This window comes from Macrobrachium nipponense, chromosome 22 (genome assembly GCF_015104395.2).
Source record: "Macrobrachium nipponense isolate FS-2020 chromosome 22, ASM1510439v2, whole genome shotgun sequence".
Classification (NCBI taxonomy): domain Eukaryota; kingdom Metazoa; phylum Arthropoda; class Malacostraca; order Decapoda; family Palaemonidae; genus Macrobrachium; species Macrobrachium nipponense.
The window spans coordinates 10353819-10373173 of NC_087213.1; the positions used below are offsets into that span (position 1 = coordinate 10353819).

Here is a 19355-nt window from a genome sequence, read left to right on the forward strand (position 1 = left end):
TCCTTTCCAATTTTAATAGAATACAGTTATGAGGATCTGCCGAGTAATTACTCCGCCAATAATGTTGTCACATTCATAAAGCGACTGTTTAAAGTGCCCCTATATTTAACAAGGATATTTTATAAAAAAAATTTTAATATAGCACGTATTGAAAGATATTTTAAAGTGAGTTTGTATGAAGTATTCCAGTAGACTGTACGATGGTTTGTTTACGTCTGCTCACGCCACTAGCTGGCGATGTAACTTAAGAGAATTTTTGAATTCCTTAAGACATAATTTGGCTTATTGTTAATATTTTATTAATTTGCTGTAATAATTAGGCTTTTCAATATTTTATTAGCAACAATAATTATGCCTACCCCTTACAGTAGTACATACTACGTACCTAGCCTAGCCGACGGCGCCGCCAACCATCGGTAATATGGCCGCATTGGTCATATGTAGGGCAGTTATTTTGATACAGTAGTATATATTAAAAAATGAAAAAAGTGCGCCTAATACAGTATGTTATTTAACACCAAGCTCATTTAATTGTAATTTATGGTTATTTAGGTGTAAAATTTTATATAAAAAGGCAAGGCTAGGATAATAACTATAAAAAGTCAAGGTTAGGGTAATAACTGGTGGTCAAGAACAGATTAGTACTCTGTTTTCAGTTATTTATGGTTAAAATTCATTCAGATCTCAATCATGGTTCTTCTGGAGCGGATGAGTATCGAGGTCCGGGGCACTACTAAATTTCTGTGATCCACCTGACTGACTGATTTGAGAAAACTCCAATTTTTATTGTTTACCTTATCTCATTTATGGAACACATACAGTTTTTGAAAATAATGTTACTATTGGAGAATTAAACAATATTGTTAATAAACAGTATGAACACAATACATAGTTTATGATAAAAGTGAACTACAGAGTTTATATATACAAAAAAATTATTAAGCAAGACTTAATTGCCTAGAAAAATAAGTTTGTCCAGAGCAACTGGAAACCTCAAGACCCTGCATTTCCAAATGCAAAACCAGATAGTACAGTACTAGTCTATGTTTGCCACTGAAAGATACCAGGCAAAAATTATAAATGGTAAATCCTAAAAGATTAAGCAAACATGACATTACTAATTTGCCTGTCAATGCTGGAGAAACAGTGGGTTTTAAAAATGTGTCAAATTCTCAGAGTTTTATAACAGTTGTTATTGTATAATATTTGAATATGCTATGCTCTAAACGTGGTCAGTCCGCCTTATGGGGCAGTAATACCAAAAGTAGTTCAGCACTATTGTAATTCCCCTGTGAAGACTGAGAATGAAGAGAGCAAAATGGAAAATAAAACCACCTGCTATGGAGTATAGATTAAACAAGATGTATGTGGGTACTCCTAGCCATAGGGAATCTCTCAAGGGAAAGAAGTAAAAAACCTTCATCCTTTGAAGTCACTCAGCACTCTCTCTCTCTCTCTCTCTACAGACATTAAGCTTAGATATAAGTTTATTATATCACACTTTAATTCAAATTCTGTAATACGGTATACTGTGTACTTATAGTATATTTCAAACTTCAGACTGCACAGAAAAATGCTATTCATGGTCTGTTGAAGTTTAACACCTACATACAAGGCTGTTAAGATTTTTCCTTTTATTATCAAACAAAAATTTAAACACAAACTTTGCTAGAAAATTAATCCAGTGCCATGAAAGTTATTTTTCCTCTCTTAGGTCTAAGGTCAAGCCATCTTCTCCCATTAACAAGGATGACAGTTCTCTTTAGATGTTTAACTTTGCTACTGCTGCCTGCAGTTGTACAAGACTTGGAAAGACTCTAGATTCCCCAATTGCGTTCAGCATTTTCAGGAAGTAAATCCTCCAAGAATTTCTGACTGCCTTAGATGGTATTTTCATTTAGTCTTGTAATGTTTTCAAGCTGTCAGAGAATCTAAATACATTCACTGTAATGGGAGAGTAAGGGATCATTCTGGTTAAGCCGCGTCCACACGGTCGACGGCCATTCCATTGAGGAGTGAGAGATGTGTATTTCTGGTGATAGAAGTTCACTCTCGACGTGGTTCGGAAGTCATGTAAAGCCGTTGGTCCCGTTGCGGAATAACCACTGGTTCCATGCAACGTAAAAACACCATAGAAAAAACAAACACACACACGGTTGAACTTCGCCCGACAGACTTCATTCGATGTGATGTCAGGAGCAGGGAAAAGTCAGAACCCTATCCACAGTTTCTCCGCTTCTGACGTTGCATCGAACAAGTCTGTCGGGCAAAGTTCGACCATGTGGACAGAGCTTTACTCTCCCAAAAGTCATTAATAGATTTGGCTTGTTCTGTCTTGTCTTAGTCAAGAAATTTAAAGGACATGGTTCCCTGGAATACGACAGCCTCATTTTTTACTTTATTTATTGATTTATTTTTTTTATCAAGAGGAAATCCCTTAAGGTCCTCCAAACAAAATGTACTGAAAGCTTACTCAGGATGACCAACTTCTTAAGCTGACAGAAAAACAATTTTGCCTAGTTACAGTGATTTTCTAAACAAGAAGATTTTCTAAACAAGAAATACTACCTGATGAATGAGAATGGTTGCTAGTTGGTCAAAGAAGGCAGAGCTACTAAAAATGGTGTCTTAATTAGTACCTTCATGCCCTCTACAACTTCTTAACTTGGTGTGGGGTACTGTAGCAAGAAAAAAAACTGACATCTTGGTGAGATATACAGATAATCACTGGCATGGGTATAACTCAAACTTAAGGGGTGAACAAATATTCCAGATAATCAGATGGAAACTAAAATTCATGTGTATGGCAAAAAGGGGAAGGCAAAATTATCCCCAACCAGTACCAACCCAAAATCAAAGTCTAGAGCACACAGTACAATGCATACCATACTTTCTAGTGCAAGGAGAAAAGATGGCTCTATGGGGTACAATTAGCTATGCCAAAAAGCATATGCAACCCAGGGCCTTCCAAAAAAATTATGGTTGTGCAGTTTTCCTATGGCAAAAAAGCATGATATTCCAAACTCCAAGTGTGGAATTAATAGCCAGATTAGACCTTGGTAGGTTTTATTCATAGTGACTGTAGACAAAGTCATGGTTATGGCCTCCAAGTTGTATAGAGGCAATATTATGAGGACTAGAAACAGTCACTCTTTAAAAAGAGCTCTTTTCAAGATTAAAGGAACCCTTCAAGGCAAGATTCTTAATGATATTTCACAATAGCATAAATGAGAAAAATTTAGGACTTTTAATGGGTTAATGGGTTACTTGTACTTCTAAGTTCAATAGTTGGGTTTCTTAAGGAAACCATCAAGGCAAGATTCTTAGTGATACGTCACACTACATAAATGAGAAAAATTTAGCACTTTTAATGGGTTACTTTTAAGTTCAATATTTGGGTTTCTTGTGTTAGTTTGTAGGCCATCGCCATTGATAGTCTGCAGAAGGTTAGGATGTGTCAGTTGGGTTCTTCAGTTGGTTTGTTAGGAACTTTGGATGGTTACTTTCTGGTGACCATAGCCAACGACCAGGCTTCGATGTAAGACGCTATCAATTTTTCATATTAGAGGATTTCGTCTTCAAAAGAGACCTCTTGATCGTGAACCAACTATATGCACAGAAACTAGCCTAAAACGCTGGAGAAAATACGCTAATTGTCAGTGACATTACAGAAACTATATACAATAGAGTTTTGTAGAAAATACTAAATCGAATTAAGATTAAAAAAGGGATTTTGACGAAGGAAAAATCTATTTCTGGGCAACGACCTGTGTCGCCCTGTGAAATGGTTCCTTTGATACTATTTCTTAGGTATAAATATTGCTATTCATCCTAGAGAAAAAAGAAACAATATAATGCCAAGATAAATGGCTCGCTCACCTCTAATAGAAGTGTCGGTATAGTAAAGGAGCGAGTGGAATCACTACCAGAGGTCCCTTGCCATTTAGCTTCTTCCTTCGACAAAACCCCCAACTACGGAGGAGCCGTGCTACAGCTCCCGGTACCCAGCTTACCCCAAGCTCCAAGCTTGGGGTAAGCTGGGTGAGGACAATGCAACTACAGGGTGGGGTTTCACAGGGCGACACAGGTCGTTGCCCAGAAATAGATTTTTCCTTCGTCAAAATCCCTTTTCTGGGCTTAACCTGTGTCGCCCTGTGAAATAGTACCAGAGAATGCTAAAACACCAAGCTTGAGGGACAGTACAGATAATAAAGAAGGTAAAAACAAACACCTGTAAGGTTAATAGTATAATGATCAACTTAAATTACAGTCTTACAATTAAAAGTTAATAGTATGAACCCTTAAACATGGGTTAGAACTTAAAATTAATTAGCCTACCAAACAAGCAAAATATATACAGGGTAGGCATAAGACAGGATAACAAGTTGACTTATACATAAACAATGGAACTGAATCCCAAACGAGAATGATGAACATAACAGCAATACTCAAGGTAACACAATTACATGAGGCCGACTAAACTAAGTAAGGGTGCAATGGGGCAGGCAGAAGGGAAGGCTACAAGAAAGTTATAAGAATTATTAAGAGTCAGGAGAAACTGTGTTTCCAGCTGCCACTGCTGGAAATTTGAGGGCTTCCAAGGGTTTTAGGTAGTGTCGTTTGAAAACTGTCGGAGATTTCCAGCCTGTATATTTCTTAAGATCGTCAAAATTCATATGTTGGAAATAGTTAATAGATGTGGCCACTGCCCTAACATCGTGGGCCCGAGGAAAGGACTCTGGGTTGGCCTGTTTAATGAAGTATAAAATTTGTTGCCTGATCCCTTTTAGGGAGATTGTACCACCTTCCTTCCTAATGAACAATGGACCTGAAGACTTCAGAGTTGTTCTACCTAGGTAGGCTCTTAATGAGTTGACAGGACAAAGAGAGATGTCTTGAGGTAGTGGTAGGATTTTCCACGAGGACCATCTGTCCTGTGGATCTTCATTTTTGGCTAGAAAGTGGCGATCTGGGGATAAGAGGACCTCCCCTGAGGGGAGGAACTCAATGTGACCCGGTTCCCTTGATAAGGCTGACAGTTCTGATATTCTAGCTCCTGAGGCTAAACTTAGTAAAAATATGGTTTTCCTCAGGAGAGATATATAATTGCAAGAGTCATTGTTAATGTCCGAGGCCAGTTTGAGGACATCATTTAAAAACCAAGAGACTGATTTAGGTCTCGTTGATGGTCTTAATCTAGCACAAGCTTTTGGTATGGAGGTAAAGTACGAATCCGTAAGATCTATGCTAAAACCAAACTGGAAGATCTTTTTGAGAGCTGATTTGGTCGTAGTGATAGTGCTTGCTGCTAAACCTTTCTCAAACAATGATCTAAAGAAAGTTATGGCTAGGTTCGTTGTCACGACTTGAGATTTGAATCCTTAAGGAACTCTGCTAGTTTCTTAACAGATGAGTCGTATTGACGCAGGGTAGATTCCCTTTTATCTGATTCCAAGAATGAAATATTCTGGGGATCAATTTCTGCATTCCTCATAGCTGCGAATTTCAGAAAATCCATAAAGTTAGGGTTTTCTGAATTCTTGAGGAAGCGGACATAGTCTGAGTTTGCACTAACTGGGTTAGTTTGGGGTTGGGAATCCGTAGGGGCCGGAGTCTCAACTCTAGAAGTAGAGGGAACCAATTGCTCTGGGCCAGTTGGGAGCTACTAGAGCTACTTGGCCCTTGAATGTCCTGAGTTTGTTTAACACTTTCAGGAGAAGGTTCACCGGAGGGAAGAGGTAAATCTTCTTCCATGTGTTCCAATCGAGGATCATTGCGTCTGTAGCATATGCTAGAGGATCGAGGTTGGGTGCCACGTAACAAGGGAGTTTGTGGTTTGACTCCGTGGCAAAGAGATCTACTTGTGTGGTGACGATGGCGGCTATCAAAGGAATGATGTCACAGGCGTCGGAGGCGCTCACGGTAGTAGTAGAGGGTACCAGGAGCTGTAGCACGGCTCCTCCGTAGTTGGGGGTTTTGTCGAAGGAAGAAGCTAAATGGCAAGGGACCTCTGGTAGTGATTCCACTCGCTCCTTTACTATACCGACACTTCTATTAGAGGTGAGCGAGCCATTTATCTTGGCATTATATTGTTTCTTTTTTCTCTAGGATGAATAGCAATATTTATACCTAAGAAATAGTATCAAAGGAACCATTTCACAGGGCGACACAGGTTAAGCCCAGAAAATCAATTATGGTTGTAATTTTGAGTAGTTATTCCTAAGGCATTCGTGTTGTTAGTTGAGATTAGTCTCCAAGACTGTGTTGGTTTGAAAGTTTGACATTGTTGTTAATGCAGTAAAACTGACATATTTTGCCATTTTAACCAAAAACACATTAACACATTGTTTATGCTCATTTCTTAAAATATTTTTGTAATTTATTACAAAACTAATTGCTTGCTTGGTAGTAACTTTTAGTTAGAAAATTTGTTCATTATACTCCCTACAGTAAAGTAGTTCTTACAAAGTATTTCCGTTTCTTTCACCATCACTCCTAAATTTACTTTTGTTTGTGGGGGCAATAGCTAACATGCAAAACATGTGTTTCATTCTGTATATTTTCTGTACTAATTGCTTGCTGTAGGAATCATCTACAAAATCATGCTAGGTAAAAAGAATCTAAGGGCATTATTGCTTAAAAAATTTTTAAAACTAATTTTAGAAAGAAATTTAGTAATTGCATAACAGTTACTCTTAATAATCTAAAATGTATCCTAAAAATAAGATATTAAAATTTAAGTTTTTTGGAGGATTTAATTTAAAGTTACTTGAAACTCATTACTTTGAAATAACTTTTCTCTTTATCGCAGCTCTATAGAGCCAACGGTGCCTCATCCTCTTCCCACGAGCTGGGAGATGTGAGGTGCTAGAGTACATATTGCAGGACTTCGCCGATCAAAGAATATTTCTTCTCTACACTGTGATTGCAAACAGTGAGTCTTCTGTAATATGCCAAGTGCCATGGTGTCTTCAAGAATTGTACATCTTAACCAAGACTGCATTTCCTTGATATAATTATTGCAGCAATTCTGCTGGCTATCCTTAAGTCTTCCCTGAGTCTTTGAGATGAATTTTGAGTAATCAAGCAAAGCAAAATAAAGTAAAACTGAATATTTTAAGCCTAGAAAATTATTAACTTGTGTGAACGTTTCATATCTCTTGAGTGTGAACGTCGTATATTTTAATAGAGCTACGTACCTTGAAAACACGTAATTCAGCTTGTGAGTTTATCTGGTGAAAAAAGCTATTTAGTTAACATCACCAAGACTCGGGAAAGGACATTTCAGGACTTCCAGTGAATTAGAAGTTGCTATGTGATGTATAAAGAATACACATGATAAAACTCATGAACTGATTTAAATATAGTCCTGTATTGTAACAGATGTACAGAAAGGCTAAGTTAAATGGACACTTGTTTACAAAGAGGATTGCATAGTATATTGAACAGACATGAAAACTGTACAATAAAGGGAAATGACAACGACGAAGACTCTACACACTTTCATTCTAAGTGCTCAACTTGCATAATAAAGCTTCTACACTCGTTAAAAGTACTTTGTCACTATGTACTGAAATTGGAATGTATTAGTGTGTTAAGGGCAGTAGGAGTATGTGGTATAATGATGCGTTGTGAATTTGTTTTGCTACCGAAAAGTTTCATTAAAAGCCACAGCCTCTTAACTTTAGGCATATTATGCAGTCTCAAATGGTGAATAACTGCTCAAAGTACAGATTTTATAGACTCAAATAGTTAATGAGGTAGGCAAGGTTTGACATGGTTTGATTTAATGCTAGAATTCTGTATTGTTTTAAAAGGCTTTAAGATAGCAATCAGACTTTTATCTAAAGTGAACTTGGTCATGATCACCACAGACTGTTTAGAGGCAATTGTTAAAATTAGAAAAAAAAATGATTAAATATTATTTACACGACTTGTAGTTTTAGTGATTTTGCCAAATTCTGTAAAAGAAATTTCTTTCCAATGCACAAATCAAATTTCAGAAAGCACAAACCACAGTACATATGCATAAACGGGCATTCTTCAGGGCACTGCAGACCATTGTCATACAAATTTGCCTTAAATCGTTCTAAATGCTTTGACAAATAAAAGGTAGATTATATTACTAACAAAAATACCTGCTAAGTTCAGTTTCCAATTACCCCTTTTTACAAAGCATTTTAAATGCAATATTGCATTATACAACCAAGGATTTCTGTGCCCTGGGTGATATGTCCTTAGTTTAAAAAAAAAATATTCAAAAGCTATGTGATACAAGAAGTAATATTGAGGATGATCTCTTTCTGTTGGCACTATAAATTACCTATGTTCACTGCTCTAGGTAAAATGTCTAACTTTACTGTTAAAATTTAAACAGTGATATGAATTGGTATGGTAGCATTGTAATTACAACAGCAACATACTTTATATATACAATATTTCATCATTTAAAAAAATACAGAGATTAGACTTATTACAAGTACAGTACTATATATTTTTCCTTAATTTTTCCTCTAGAAACACATTCTGCATTTTATATTTTATACAGTTTTAACACTATCATAAGCTTATGCATTAAGAACTTTAAAAATGAAGAGAAATCTAAGTACAATTTCCTTGAATTGTTAACTTGACAAATGTGTTGAGGCTTAAAGAAGTATATATAGTATATAATGTATAGATTTTAAAAATGGCAAAAAAAAATTCACTTAGTCTTTTTGTATCTTTCTTTATGTAAATTGAATAAGCCGCAAGGATTTTTATCCTTATTTCTCATGGTATTTCTACTCACTTTTTTCCAATGAATAGTATTTTAAAATTCAATGTAAACAATGTTATTGATTTGACTAATTATGTAAATACTATAGTGTTTGTGTGTCAGATGGCCAGTTCAAAATTGAGAATGTTATGACAGATGTTGTAATCATGAGATTGAAGTATTGCATTTCTGACAGTTCCTTAACACAAATATTTAATTGAAATGTGATAAAACTATCAGTTGTGACTTCAACTGAAAGATGGCAGTTCACTCAAAAAATCAGCATTAACTAAGAATGAAACTTTAGTCAAGTGTGTTCATTGTAAATAATTGTTATGTTTTCAGACAATTGATATTGTGCAGTATTATTGTACAGAGTATGTGTACCCCTATCCAAGCCATGTAAAAATATGTCTTATGTCTTTGCATTTTTTTCCTGTCCTCATCTGGAGAAAATACTGTACCAAGAGTTAGTCTTGGTCCCTTCACTTTTTGGGAATGGGTGCCATTGTGCAGTTGAGAAAAGTGCTAATGCAGTCAGAATTATTTAATGTGGACTTTTGTATTAGAATGATAAACTTTCAATGTGTAAAAACTTGTAAGTTATTTGTCAGAGTTTTATTTGCAGTCACAGTTCATAAAGCATAATAGATATGAGAAATATGTTTATCCAAATAGGAAATACCTCATACACATTCATGCATAAAAACTTGTGCATATACATACTGCATATAACACTGGTTGTATGCATTCACATGTATGTATATAGTGTATAGCACAGTATGCAACAAGCATTCCATTAAAGTACCGTATTCTTTAATCTAATTATACAGTACAGTATAGATCAAATTTTTACTTTTTTTCAAAGATGCACATCTTAATCATTATATTAGCTCCTCAAATAGCCATTGTACAAAATAAGCCATTTTTCATATAGTATACCTTCCTAGGTATATGACAACATAATAGTACCTTTGGCATTCATACAGTTATGTTATAAAACAGGTCAAATTCCACTCCACCATTCAAAGAATACTCAAATAATTTTGTTAGCTGCTCTTCATGAGTTGAGGAGACTATAAGTGTAAATAAAACTGGAGGAAACCTAGAAAACGTTGGATGTGTACACCTGATGGCATAGGTAAAATAATAGAAAAAGTGGAAGCGCTGTGTTGCTATCATCAATTGGCTTCAGTGTACTGCAAATGTCAAGTACGTATCAGATTTTATCAGATACAGTATTTATTTTCAACTTGACCAATTACTATGCATATTTGATAAGATTAAATACAGTATGTTCATTAAGACCAATCCTTAGAACTCAATTTTGTCAAAGTATTTGTTAAAAATGAATAACCAATTTTTCAACTCCAATTTATTATATAAGTTGTGGATGTTACGATTAAAAGACAAACCTTCCTGTCAGCCTTATTGAGAGGGGCAAGTGCTTTAACTTTGTGGTCTTGTTAAAATAGAAAAGTTATAGCCACCTTTTAAGCAAAAGCACTTTGTGGTCTTGTTAAAATAGAAAAGTTATAGCCACCTTTTAAGCAGTCTGTGAAAATGCATATAAAGGAAACATGTTAATAAACCCACACCTTGTGTTGAATTTCATGCAGAGGTTTTTAAATAGTGTGGCAATGGAAATCAAATACTACATACATTACAAAGTTATACAGTATGCAGTTGTAATGGTTTCCAGATGCAGAGATACAAATGACTGCATAAATAATTGTATATTTAGAATATACATGCATTAAATATTTGTTGGACATTTAGAATATTTACACAGTAAATGTTTGTATATTTGGGAAACAGGTACTTTTTTTTCCTTTGTTCTATATCAGTTCCTTCTCTTTGAGCACAGAGTATGTATTTTTTTTTTTTTATAGAAATTCACTTAATATAGTGTGGAATATTTTCATCACAGTGCATACAATTCAGTACATCCTGATATATACAGTAACACAAACACAAATGGGACATCTTTGAGCTATACATCTAAGCATCCATATGTACTATTCTATATTAAATGAATAGATGGACAAGTATACATACTACAGTATAGTGTATATATTTTTATGACCATGATTTTCTCAAACACTAAAAAAATTATTGCACCACTCAATTTAACATTGTAAATAAAGAAGTTCTACATTTTTACTGTTCATTTTCACTTTGCTCTGTACTGCATTAGCCAGAGAAGACTGATGAAAATTTGAATTCAGAAGCATATCAATTTGTATTAATAAAGTGTGTTAAATTTCCATCTTTTATGTCAAAGTATGTCTCTTGATGTCTATGTAAGCTTGTATAAAAGGTTAGTTGATTTGATGTGTAATGCTCCTCTAAAAGTTATCATAATCCATTATAAATTTTGTACATTATTCAGTAGGGTTTAGTTTTGATCACAGGAATAGATTTATGATCAAATTCTTTATTACAAATTGCATGAAAATGTACTATTTGTAATTTTGTTTCATGGTACGTCACATATAAGAAGTGTATGTTGGTTACATATTTTTATTCTCAAAGTGTGTGTATATGAATTGCGGGTTTTGCCATTCTTTGGCATTTTATATAATAGTGAACAGTGTACAGTGCAGTATATTAAATGTGTAACAGCTGCAAAAAATTGTATAAACTTGTACATTTATAGAGTTCTTCCCTGACCACAAATGCCAAGTAAACTGGTGCTATTTATTTCCTGTAGCAAGCACAAAGGTTAAAAGATGTGAACAAGTACTAAATAAAATGAGGTAAACATTGCACATGTTTTAGGACTTAGTCACAAACAGATTTTCTAAGCATTTAAGATTTGTAATTTAAAGCGAAAATATAAGCATTCAAATGTTTTTCAGTATGTTTGTACCAACATGCAGTGTACATGCTTCGTAAAGTTTTAAAGCAGTTCTATTTTGGTCCAATTATTTCATCCAGAGTTACATGCTGTTTGTGTATATTGTTATTTTGTCATACAGAATATATGTAGATGAAAATAACACCAGATATAACAGTGAACATACGTTCTCTTAAACCGTTTGTGGTATAGCATACATGCAATATCCATTATAATATGAATAAATACCTACAGTGCTGATTGTGAATGCTGTGTATATATATAGATATACATATATATAGATATATATAGATATTTATATAGATATATATACACACACATATATATGTATGAAATTGACACCATTTGTGTTTAAGGTTTAGCAAAAATATAATGGCAAACTTAATCAAATCAAAAGTTCTTATACTACGCTGACACTTTTATTTGGTTACATTTTACATGCGTTTCATTAAAACTGAAGATGAAAGTACTTTGCACATTAGCATTTTTATTGATCTACGAAACCTGTACTATGAACTTTTTTGTTTCTAATGCTTTGTTCAGCAGCAAAGTAGTTTTTGGTGGTACATAGTTGGGTTGCCATCAAGCAGTGTTCTTTTCACCAATTACTACTTTGAAATTTTGTTGAAATTTCTCTTTAAAAATGATCATGTTGCTATAAACCTGAAGTAGTAAAACAGACTTTAATAAAATAGAGTTATGGAAAATCTGTTTATATATAGGGCCATGAGCATTGCTCCTCAATATCTGTATGCATATTTGCCTCTCATCACAAATACATAGTATATTGTGTGTATATTGCAATGGGCCTGCTTTACTTTCCAAGACCGTGAAAGGTAGGACGAGTACTGTCAGACAATTATTCCAGGCTCCTGTTTCGATAGTTGGTGATCTTAAGAGGTTTCAGACTATTTTTTGTTCTTTTACAAATTTTATCAGTTATAGATTGGAATTTTCAATTGTCTTTTAAAATTTTTAGTTTTTAGATTAATGTGTGTTATTTGCAACTGCATATGTTTATATTTTATGCTCAGCTGGAGATTTACTTGTACTGTACTTTTTGTGAATTTTGCTTCTCATTCAGAGCCTTTAACTTCTCATAGCAGTGGGAATAATAATTCTGTTCTTTAGTGTGACATTGTGATGCCCTTATTATATTCAACTTGTGAATTCTTATAACAAGAAATCATGTCCTTTTACCAAAGTGAACCACAGAATTCTTACTTGCTTTGGGATATATACAATAAAGTACATACATACATTCAGTAAGAGTGAGCAAAGTCAACTGTCAAGTCACCAGAGATTGCTGTGGTATATATACTGTAGATGTAAAAACAAAAGGGGCAAACTTCATACTTATCATGAATACACAGTCTTTTTTTCAGCCAGGGCAGTCTCTCTCTGAGACCAGTCTAGTACAGAATTATAAAAACAAATTTGTAATACTCACTGTTCTTACAATTGTCATTTACACATTACAACACTAGTGAGTTATCATAGTAATAAGGACCACTTAGGAAAAACAGTTAAATGAAATTGAGAGAGAATTGACAGCTATTTGCAGAGTTTAGGTAATTTTCAAACACTATGCATTGTCATTATGATAAATGAAAAATATTTAACAGGTTTATTTACAAACCACAAATACATACTATTGTGATAAAATATTCTCCATTTTCTGCTTGAAATGCTGTCATTGACTGATTTCTTATTGCAAGTATAAATAGAACTGCAACTGAATTATGAATTGGCTGTTTAATGAAAAATCTAACTAGAAACATACAAATATAAATAAAAGCTGATAACATGCCTTAAACTTTGCAATATCCGTGTTTGGTCAGCGAGTCAAGTAGAATGGTCTAATGGGCAGTCAAAATAGAATAAAAACCTTGGTAATGCCATTGTAATAAGTACAGTACCTACTCTGTTTGCATTATAGTACTTGGAATGTTTCATAACTGCAGAGCAGAAAGAACTACGTATTGATATACGTACAGATATTTACCCTACATTATTACAATAGCATTAATCAGATCAACATTTGAAGAGTAACTTCAATACTCTGAATATTACAATATTATATCTTTCTTGTAAATTGCTTGAAACACTACTACACTGTACTAGTATATTTATTAAATTTTAGGATATGTGGCACTTAAAATATCAAGGTGTTGTTCAATGTGTTGTAAACAAAGACTAAAACAATCCTAATTTTGGACAAACATTAAAGTAATGCCCAAAGTGAATACATCCTTGTCGTCTGCTGGTAGGGTTCGTATAAGTGAGAGATAAGGAGTGCCAAAGGAGAATAGTGAAATACTCTGGGCAAATTTTAATGTTAATTTGGTGGGTGTAAGGTACCAAACATCAGTCACATGTTTTCCCCTAATAGGTCAGTAATTGTTGCTAAAAAATTCTTGTTTAAAGAATAAATGTAGGGTAAAGGTAGTCTTTTGCAGTATCATGATAGAACTTAGCTAAAATCCTTGCTTTAGTTGTACAAGGCATATCTTGACTACAAGTGTTTTATAGTTCCACTCCTACCAGGTGATTAATAACACAAAAAGGGCGTACTTTACATCTTTTTTATGCAGACATTCTACAGACTCCTTTCTGAAGTTCACAAACAACTGAATAACAGTTAATGAACAGTTAATAATAGCAAAGTCTTTCAGTTCAGTTAGTACAGTGGTTTGATCAAACCATAATTTCACTGCACAATTAAGAACTAGTCATTGTCTCTTGAATCTAAACCTAGTAAGTTTAGTAAAATTTAGACAAATTTCGTTCTTGAAAGGTGTATCTTGCCCAGCTACCACACAAACTACCTTAGCTGGTGTTTTACAGCTTCCAGCAAGTTTGCATTGTATGCTTTATCATCTAAGTGCATTTCAGTTTGGAGACTTTTCATTTTCAGCTAAAGGAGATTTCAGGTTTCTCATATATCACAACCAAGCAGGTAACCAATGGTTAATAGTCTCAATACCTCTTTAGTGTCCTTTCACATGTGTGATGGCAAAGTTATATTAATTACTTAGTCGTGATTAGAGTGTTATAGTATGGATTTTTTCTCTGGTATAAATAGAAATATTAGTAGACAGAAATCTTTTGTGTCCCATCAAAATGAAGATGGTAGCACACAAGCACATATTTCGAGCATCACTGCCACATCTGGCATTCAGATGTACTGCTACAAATATTGTCAAAAGCAAGAAACCGGTGCAAGTTTGTCAACAGTTTGCCGGCATGAATTGAAAAGGTTTGGTTCAAGGAACTTCCAGATTTCAGAAGTGTTAGCTTACTAGGAAGAAAAACTGTGGTTGAATTTCTAGATCTCCATGAATACTGCTTTAAATTTTTTATACACAGTCTTTTGGAAGACAAGTCTTTCAAGATAATTTCCAATTTGTTATTCGTGAAAAGTGTCTCATTAGGTGGTTGTACAAAAAAATAAACTATGCGGGATATACAGCATGTCTTATTCAGCAGAAATCAAAACAATGGAGTGAACTAGAACTCAGAAAAGTATGAGTTGGGTCCGTCTTCTTTACACTGCCATGTATAGCTTAATGTTATGTTTACATGCTCACATAACTTATAGTATGTTAGCATTAATTGTATTAAAAAATGAGTAACCAGAGGAGGATCTAGTATTGAGATGCATGTGATATCAGGACCAAAGCTTAAGCAAGTCTAGTTTTGAGTGATGGTTGTTCCAAACCCTTATGAAGCCTTTTGAAAACCATCATTCTCTTATTTTACAGAAATTCTCCGTAAATTTAAATGAATTTCAAACTGTAATGTCATGTAACTCTAGCTGCTTCACATTGCAAGTTGAAACCTGAAAAATTTCCGTCATTACGGGAGAAAGTACCACATAACTTATGAAAGATCAAAGTTAAAGTGGCTGCAAAGATCACTTTAAACTTCAGGGTTTGAATCAATTGACTGTTTCCGACTTTCTTTAGATGTGGTCCTGTTTAATGTTAGTAAAATCTTTTCCATTACTATAGGTCATCTTGGGACCAAGAGTTGTAGAAGCCCAACCTTTATCAAATTGAACATTTATTTATTACAAATGGCCACCTTTGAATTTATATTTATTTTGCATCTAGTAACAAATATCAGTGAATTTGGGGCTTTTGAACATTGCAAGCCCAGTGCAGGTGCAGATATGTTCAGGATTTTTTTTACCATAGTAGTAAAGCAGGACAGTAAAGACATGGAGATATTTGATAACTTTTGATGGGTTATTTACTGATAAGAGATATGCTGAATCATTTTTGAAGTCCGCCGAGACTTCCATCAAAGTGGATTTCAGCAGTTATGACGTATCGCACAGTATTTGCAGTGTATTTTTGTTTGATGTAAACAGACATCTTAATTGATGTTACGAAGACTTAAAGGGATTTTCAAGATGATATAGTTAAGTATTGATTGGAAAGTACTCATAATATGCTAAGTGATGGGGTTTTTAGGTAAAACTAGTATGTTGACAAAATGTAGAAGGGTAGTAACATAAGCAAGGATAATCAGGTATGCACACGATTACAGACTCCATTTTTCTTAAAGGTTATTGGACCCCATTATGATTCTTTAATTATTATGTTGCTGTGATGGCATTTGGAAACTACAGTTTTTGTCTTCTCTTTTGCATAATCATGTTTTAAGCATAGAAGCATTTTCTTGTCACAAGATGGTCTATAGGAGAAATTTATACCTCTGATAAATGGAGGTTAAACAAGTCAATATTTTGAAGTTCACTTCAATCATTCCTCTTAATAATGAAGTGTAGGGGTATGATCTTTTTTTTCTTGTCCTGTGTGGTGTGTGTGGGTGTACGCACGTGCACCATAAAAAAATCACTCAAAAGACTTACTTGGAAGATTCTGAGAATGAGTCACATTAGCAAATGTAGTGATCAGTAGGTTTATTAACACATGTCCAGGTAATACATATTTACATTTGTTGCTTTCAAAGATTTTTTTAAAATTGTTAAATGTGAGTTATATATTTGCTATTGGGTGTGAAAAAACCCAAACAGTTTGATACAGTCTACAGAACGTAGGTAGATATGAATGTTATTGTGTGCAGTGTAACTTGTAAGATGTATTATTAAAGTGTAATCAATTTAAAACTGCCTCGGTATTCTCACAAAGTTTAAAGTTAATTTGTTACCTTTCTGTACGTATTGGTTTCCTAACAAAAATGAGTCCAAGACAACTTTTGATGTGTTTGAACAGTTCTGTACTATTGTGTTTTGAACTTATTTTCTTTTCCAAAACTCAAGCAGTTTACAGCAGATAATGCATGTGATATGTTAGCCTTTTATTATCTGCATTTTAAATGTTAGGTCACCAACAAGCAATGATTCTACAGCTTCCAGCAATATTACAAGATTCTGACAGTAGAACCATCAAATTTAGCTTTAGTTAACCTTTAAAGAAAGTTGTAAGGGATATGCACTTCACACAATTGTAAATTGCTTGTGTCCTATGATTTGTGTGCATACTTAGCTTTGGACATAGATATAGTACAGGTTTGTTTTCCTGCAGTAAACTTCACATGCTTTGTCTGTGTACTTTATATATATTTCAAAACAGTTAGTACAGAAACCATTAACTTCAGTCTCTTGATTCTTTTCAGTTTATAATTTTTCATCTGCAATTTGAATTTCACCTTAGTAAACCTCTACTTACATAATTATTCCTGGACATGTAATTGAACAAATGAGCTTTTGTAAGTCTGGGCAATAAAGACCCTTTTCTCAAATCTTCTCAAGTAGATTGTATGATAAAGGGAAAAAGTATTGTAAGTACAGGATTTTGTACAGTGTACAGTGCCGTTTTGTATTTTCAAATTGTTCTCAATATATCTTTGTTGTGAACAGTGTTCTATGTTGTTTGATTTCTAATTACCCTATAAAGTGAGTGTGTGTGTGTGTGTGTGTTTTGTACTGCACAAACGTAGTTTATGGGTCTAAAGTACTACACTAATAGTAGGCTAGTGCGTGACCAAAGGAGCAATTTTATTAATGAAAAAAAAAACTCATCGCTACACAATTCTTCCTGTAATCAAGTGGAAAAATAGTTTTGATTAAGATGAATGCAACTGAAGATAACAGTGCTACTGAAATATCTGAAACAGTCACTTGAACTAACCTTCATATCTGGGGGTTGTTCTCTAATACGAGGCATGTTCTTACCAAAAAGTCAAAAGTAATACCAGTCCCTTTTTTTTCAGTTGACCATGTAAACATTCTCGTTTCCTTCAAGAAGATATTCATATGTTAAGTTATAGCTGTGTAGATGGAAAATGCATATCAAATTTCCATGAAGAACAACTGTATTATTACTATTGATATTATAAAAAGTACAGTTGGAAATACTGTTAACTAAAGCAATCAAAACACGTACCTTTCAGCAAAGGTCGATGTTATTTTAGAGTACCTCAGACTATAAAAACTGGCATAGTAGTACAACTGCACTCTGAAAATAAACATCTTTATTCAGTCAAGTTATTAAACGATAAATCCGGCACCACTGTGTAATATTAAAACAAGCCTAGGTGTAGGTCTATGCTAAATTTATATGTATGTAGGCTATTTTACTTTAGTTTCCCACTACAAAACAAACAAGTGGAGACACTTCAAGAGTACTGCTTGAATGACTCCTTAAATGAAATACCATCAGTACTATATCCATAAAAATGAGCACGGATTAGCTATTCAATTGTGCTAGTTCCTGTCTTCCTTGCTTTGAGGCTAACCCCGAATAAAACATTGTACAAATTCATAAGTTACCTGCAACAGTACCGTGTTGATAATTGCAAAAATACAAGGGAGTTCCACTCAATATAAAACACTGTAACACCTTTATTAAGTCAGTGTGTAGCCTACTGTATTTGATTATTTCAATAATTCTTGTATTAAATATATTTATGTACTGCGTCTAATACAATTTCATAACAACCACCGTATAAATAAAATAATGTCGCCAACCCAAATCTGTTAATGAGGAGCCCAAGCCTTTAGTGCTGTATTTCGAATGTTTGTATGGTGCTTTTACGTTGCATGGAACCAGTGGTTATTCAGCAACGGGACCAACGGCTTTTACGTGACTTCCGAACCCCGTCGAGAGTGAACTTCTATCACCAGATATATACATCTCTCACTCCTCAATGGAATGGCCGAGAATCGAACCCGCGACCACCGAGGTGGGACGCTAATACCATACCAACCACGCCGCTGAAACGCTTAGTCATTATTCACTGTAATGTATTTCTTACACTACAAACATCACAAACACCAATAGAAGTGAAAAGCAAGTGCCCGCTATGTAAATGGAAAAGTAGTAAATCCAATATATAATTACTACACATTAACAACTTGCATTCCAGTTAACTTACAATTGCTTCACTATTGCAGTTATACTACACTGGAGGGGACTCGGAAACTAGACGAGTGTCACGAGTCTGGAAATACTTTGTTTCCGAGACCCAAAGGCCTGTGCCCATAAGTTGCCAGATCTCAGATTCCTTGTCCTACAATCTATATTAGTAGACAGAAATCTTTTGTGTCCTATTGTTAAGACCGAAGGTTAGTTGGCTATGAAAAATACATTGATTAAAAATGTATCATATTTACGCCATAATATCTGCTTCTGCATGAAGAACCTCAATAAATTCGGGAAAATTGGTGGATTTTAAAGAACTGCATTGCAACGACTGTAAAAATCA

General features: G+C 34.3%; 1 protein-coding gene across 6 annotated transcripts in view; it reads left to right on the forward strand.

The window, feature by feature from the left end:
• LOC135198481 (solute carrier family 35 member F2-like) overlaps positions 1-17512 on the forward strand; it is a 360961-nt gene extending 343449 nt beyond the window's left edge. For all 6 annotated transcript variants that reach the window (XM_064226058.1, XM_064226059.1, XM_064226061.1 and 3 more), the window contains one exon: positions 6812-17512. In XM_064226058.1, the coding sequence (XP_064082128.1) occupies positions 6812-6863 (52 nt within the window). In that variant the 3' untranslated portion in view covers positions 6864-17512. The remainder of the gene's footprint in view (positions 1-6811) is intronic.
• The last annotated feature ends 1843 nt before the right edge of the window (positions 17513-19355 follow it).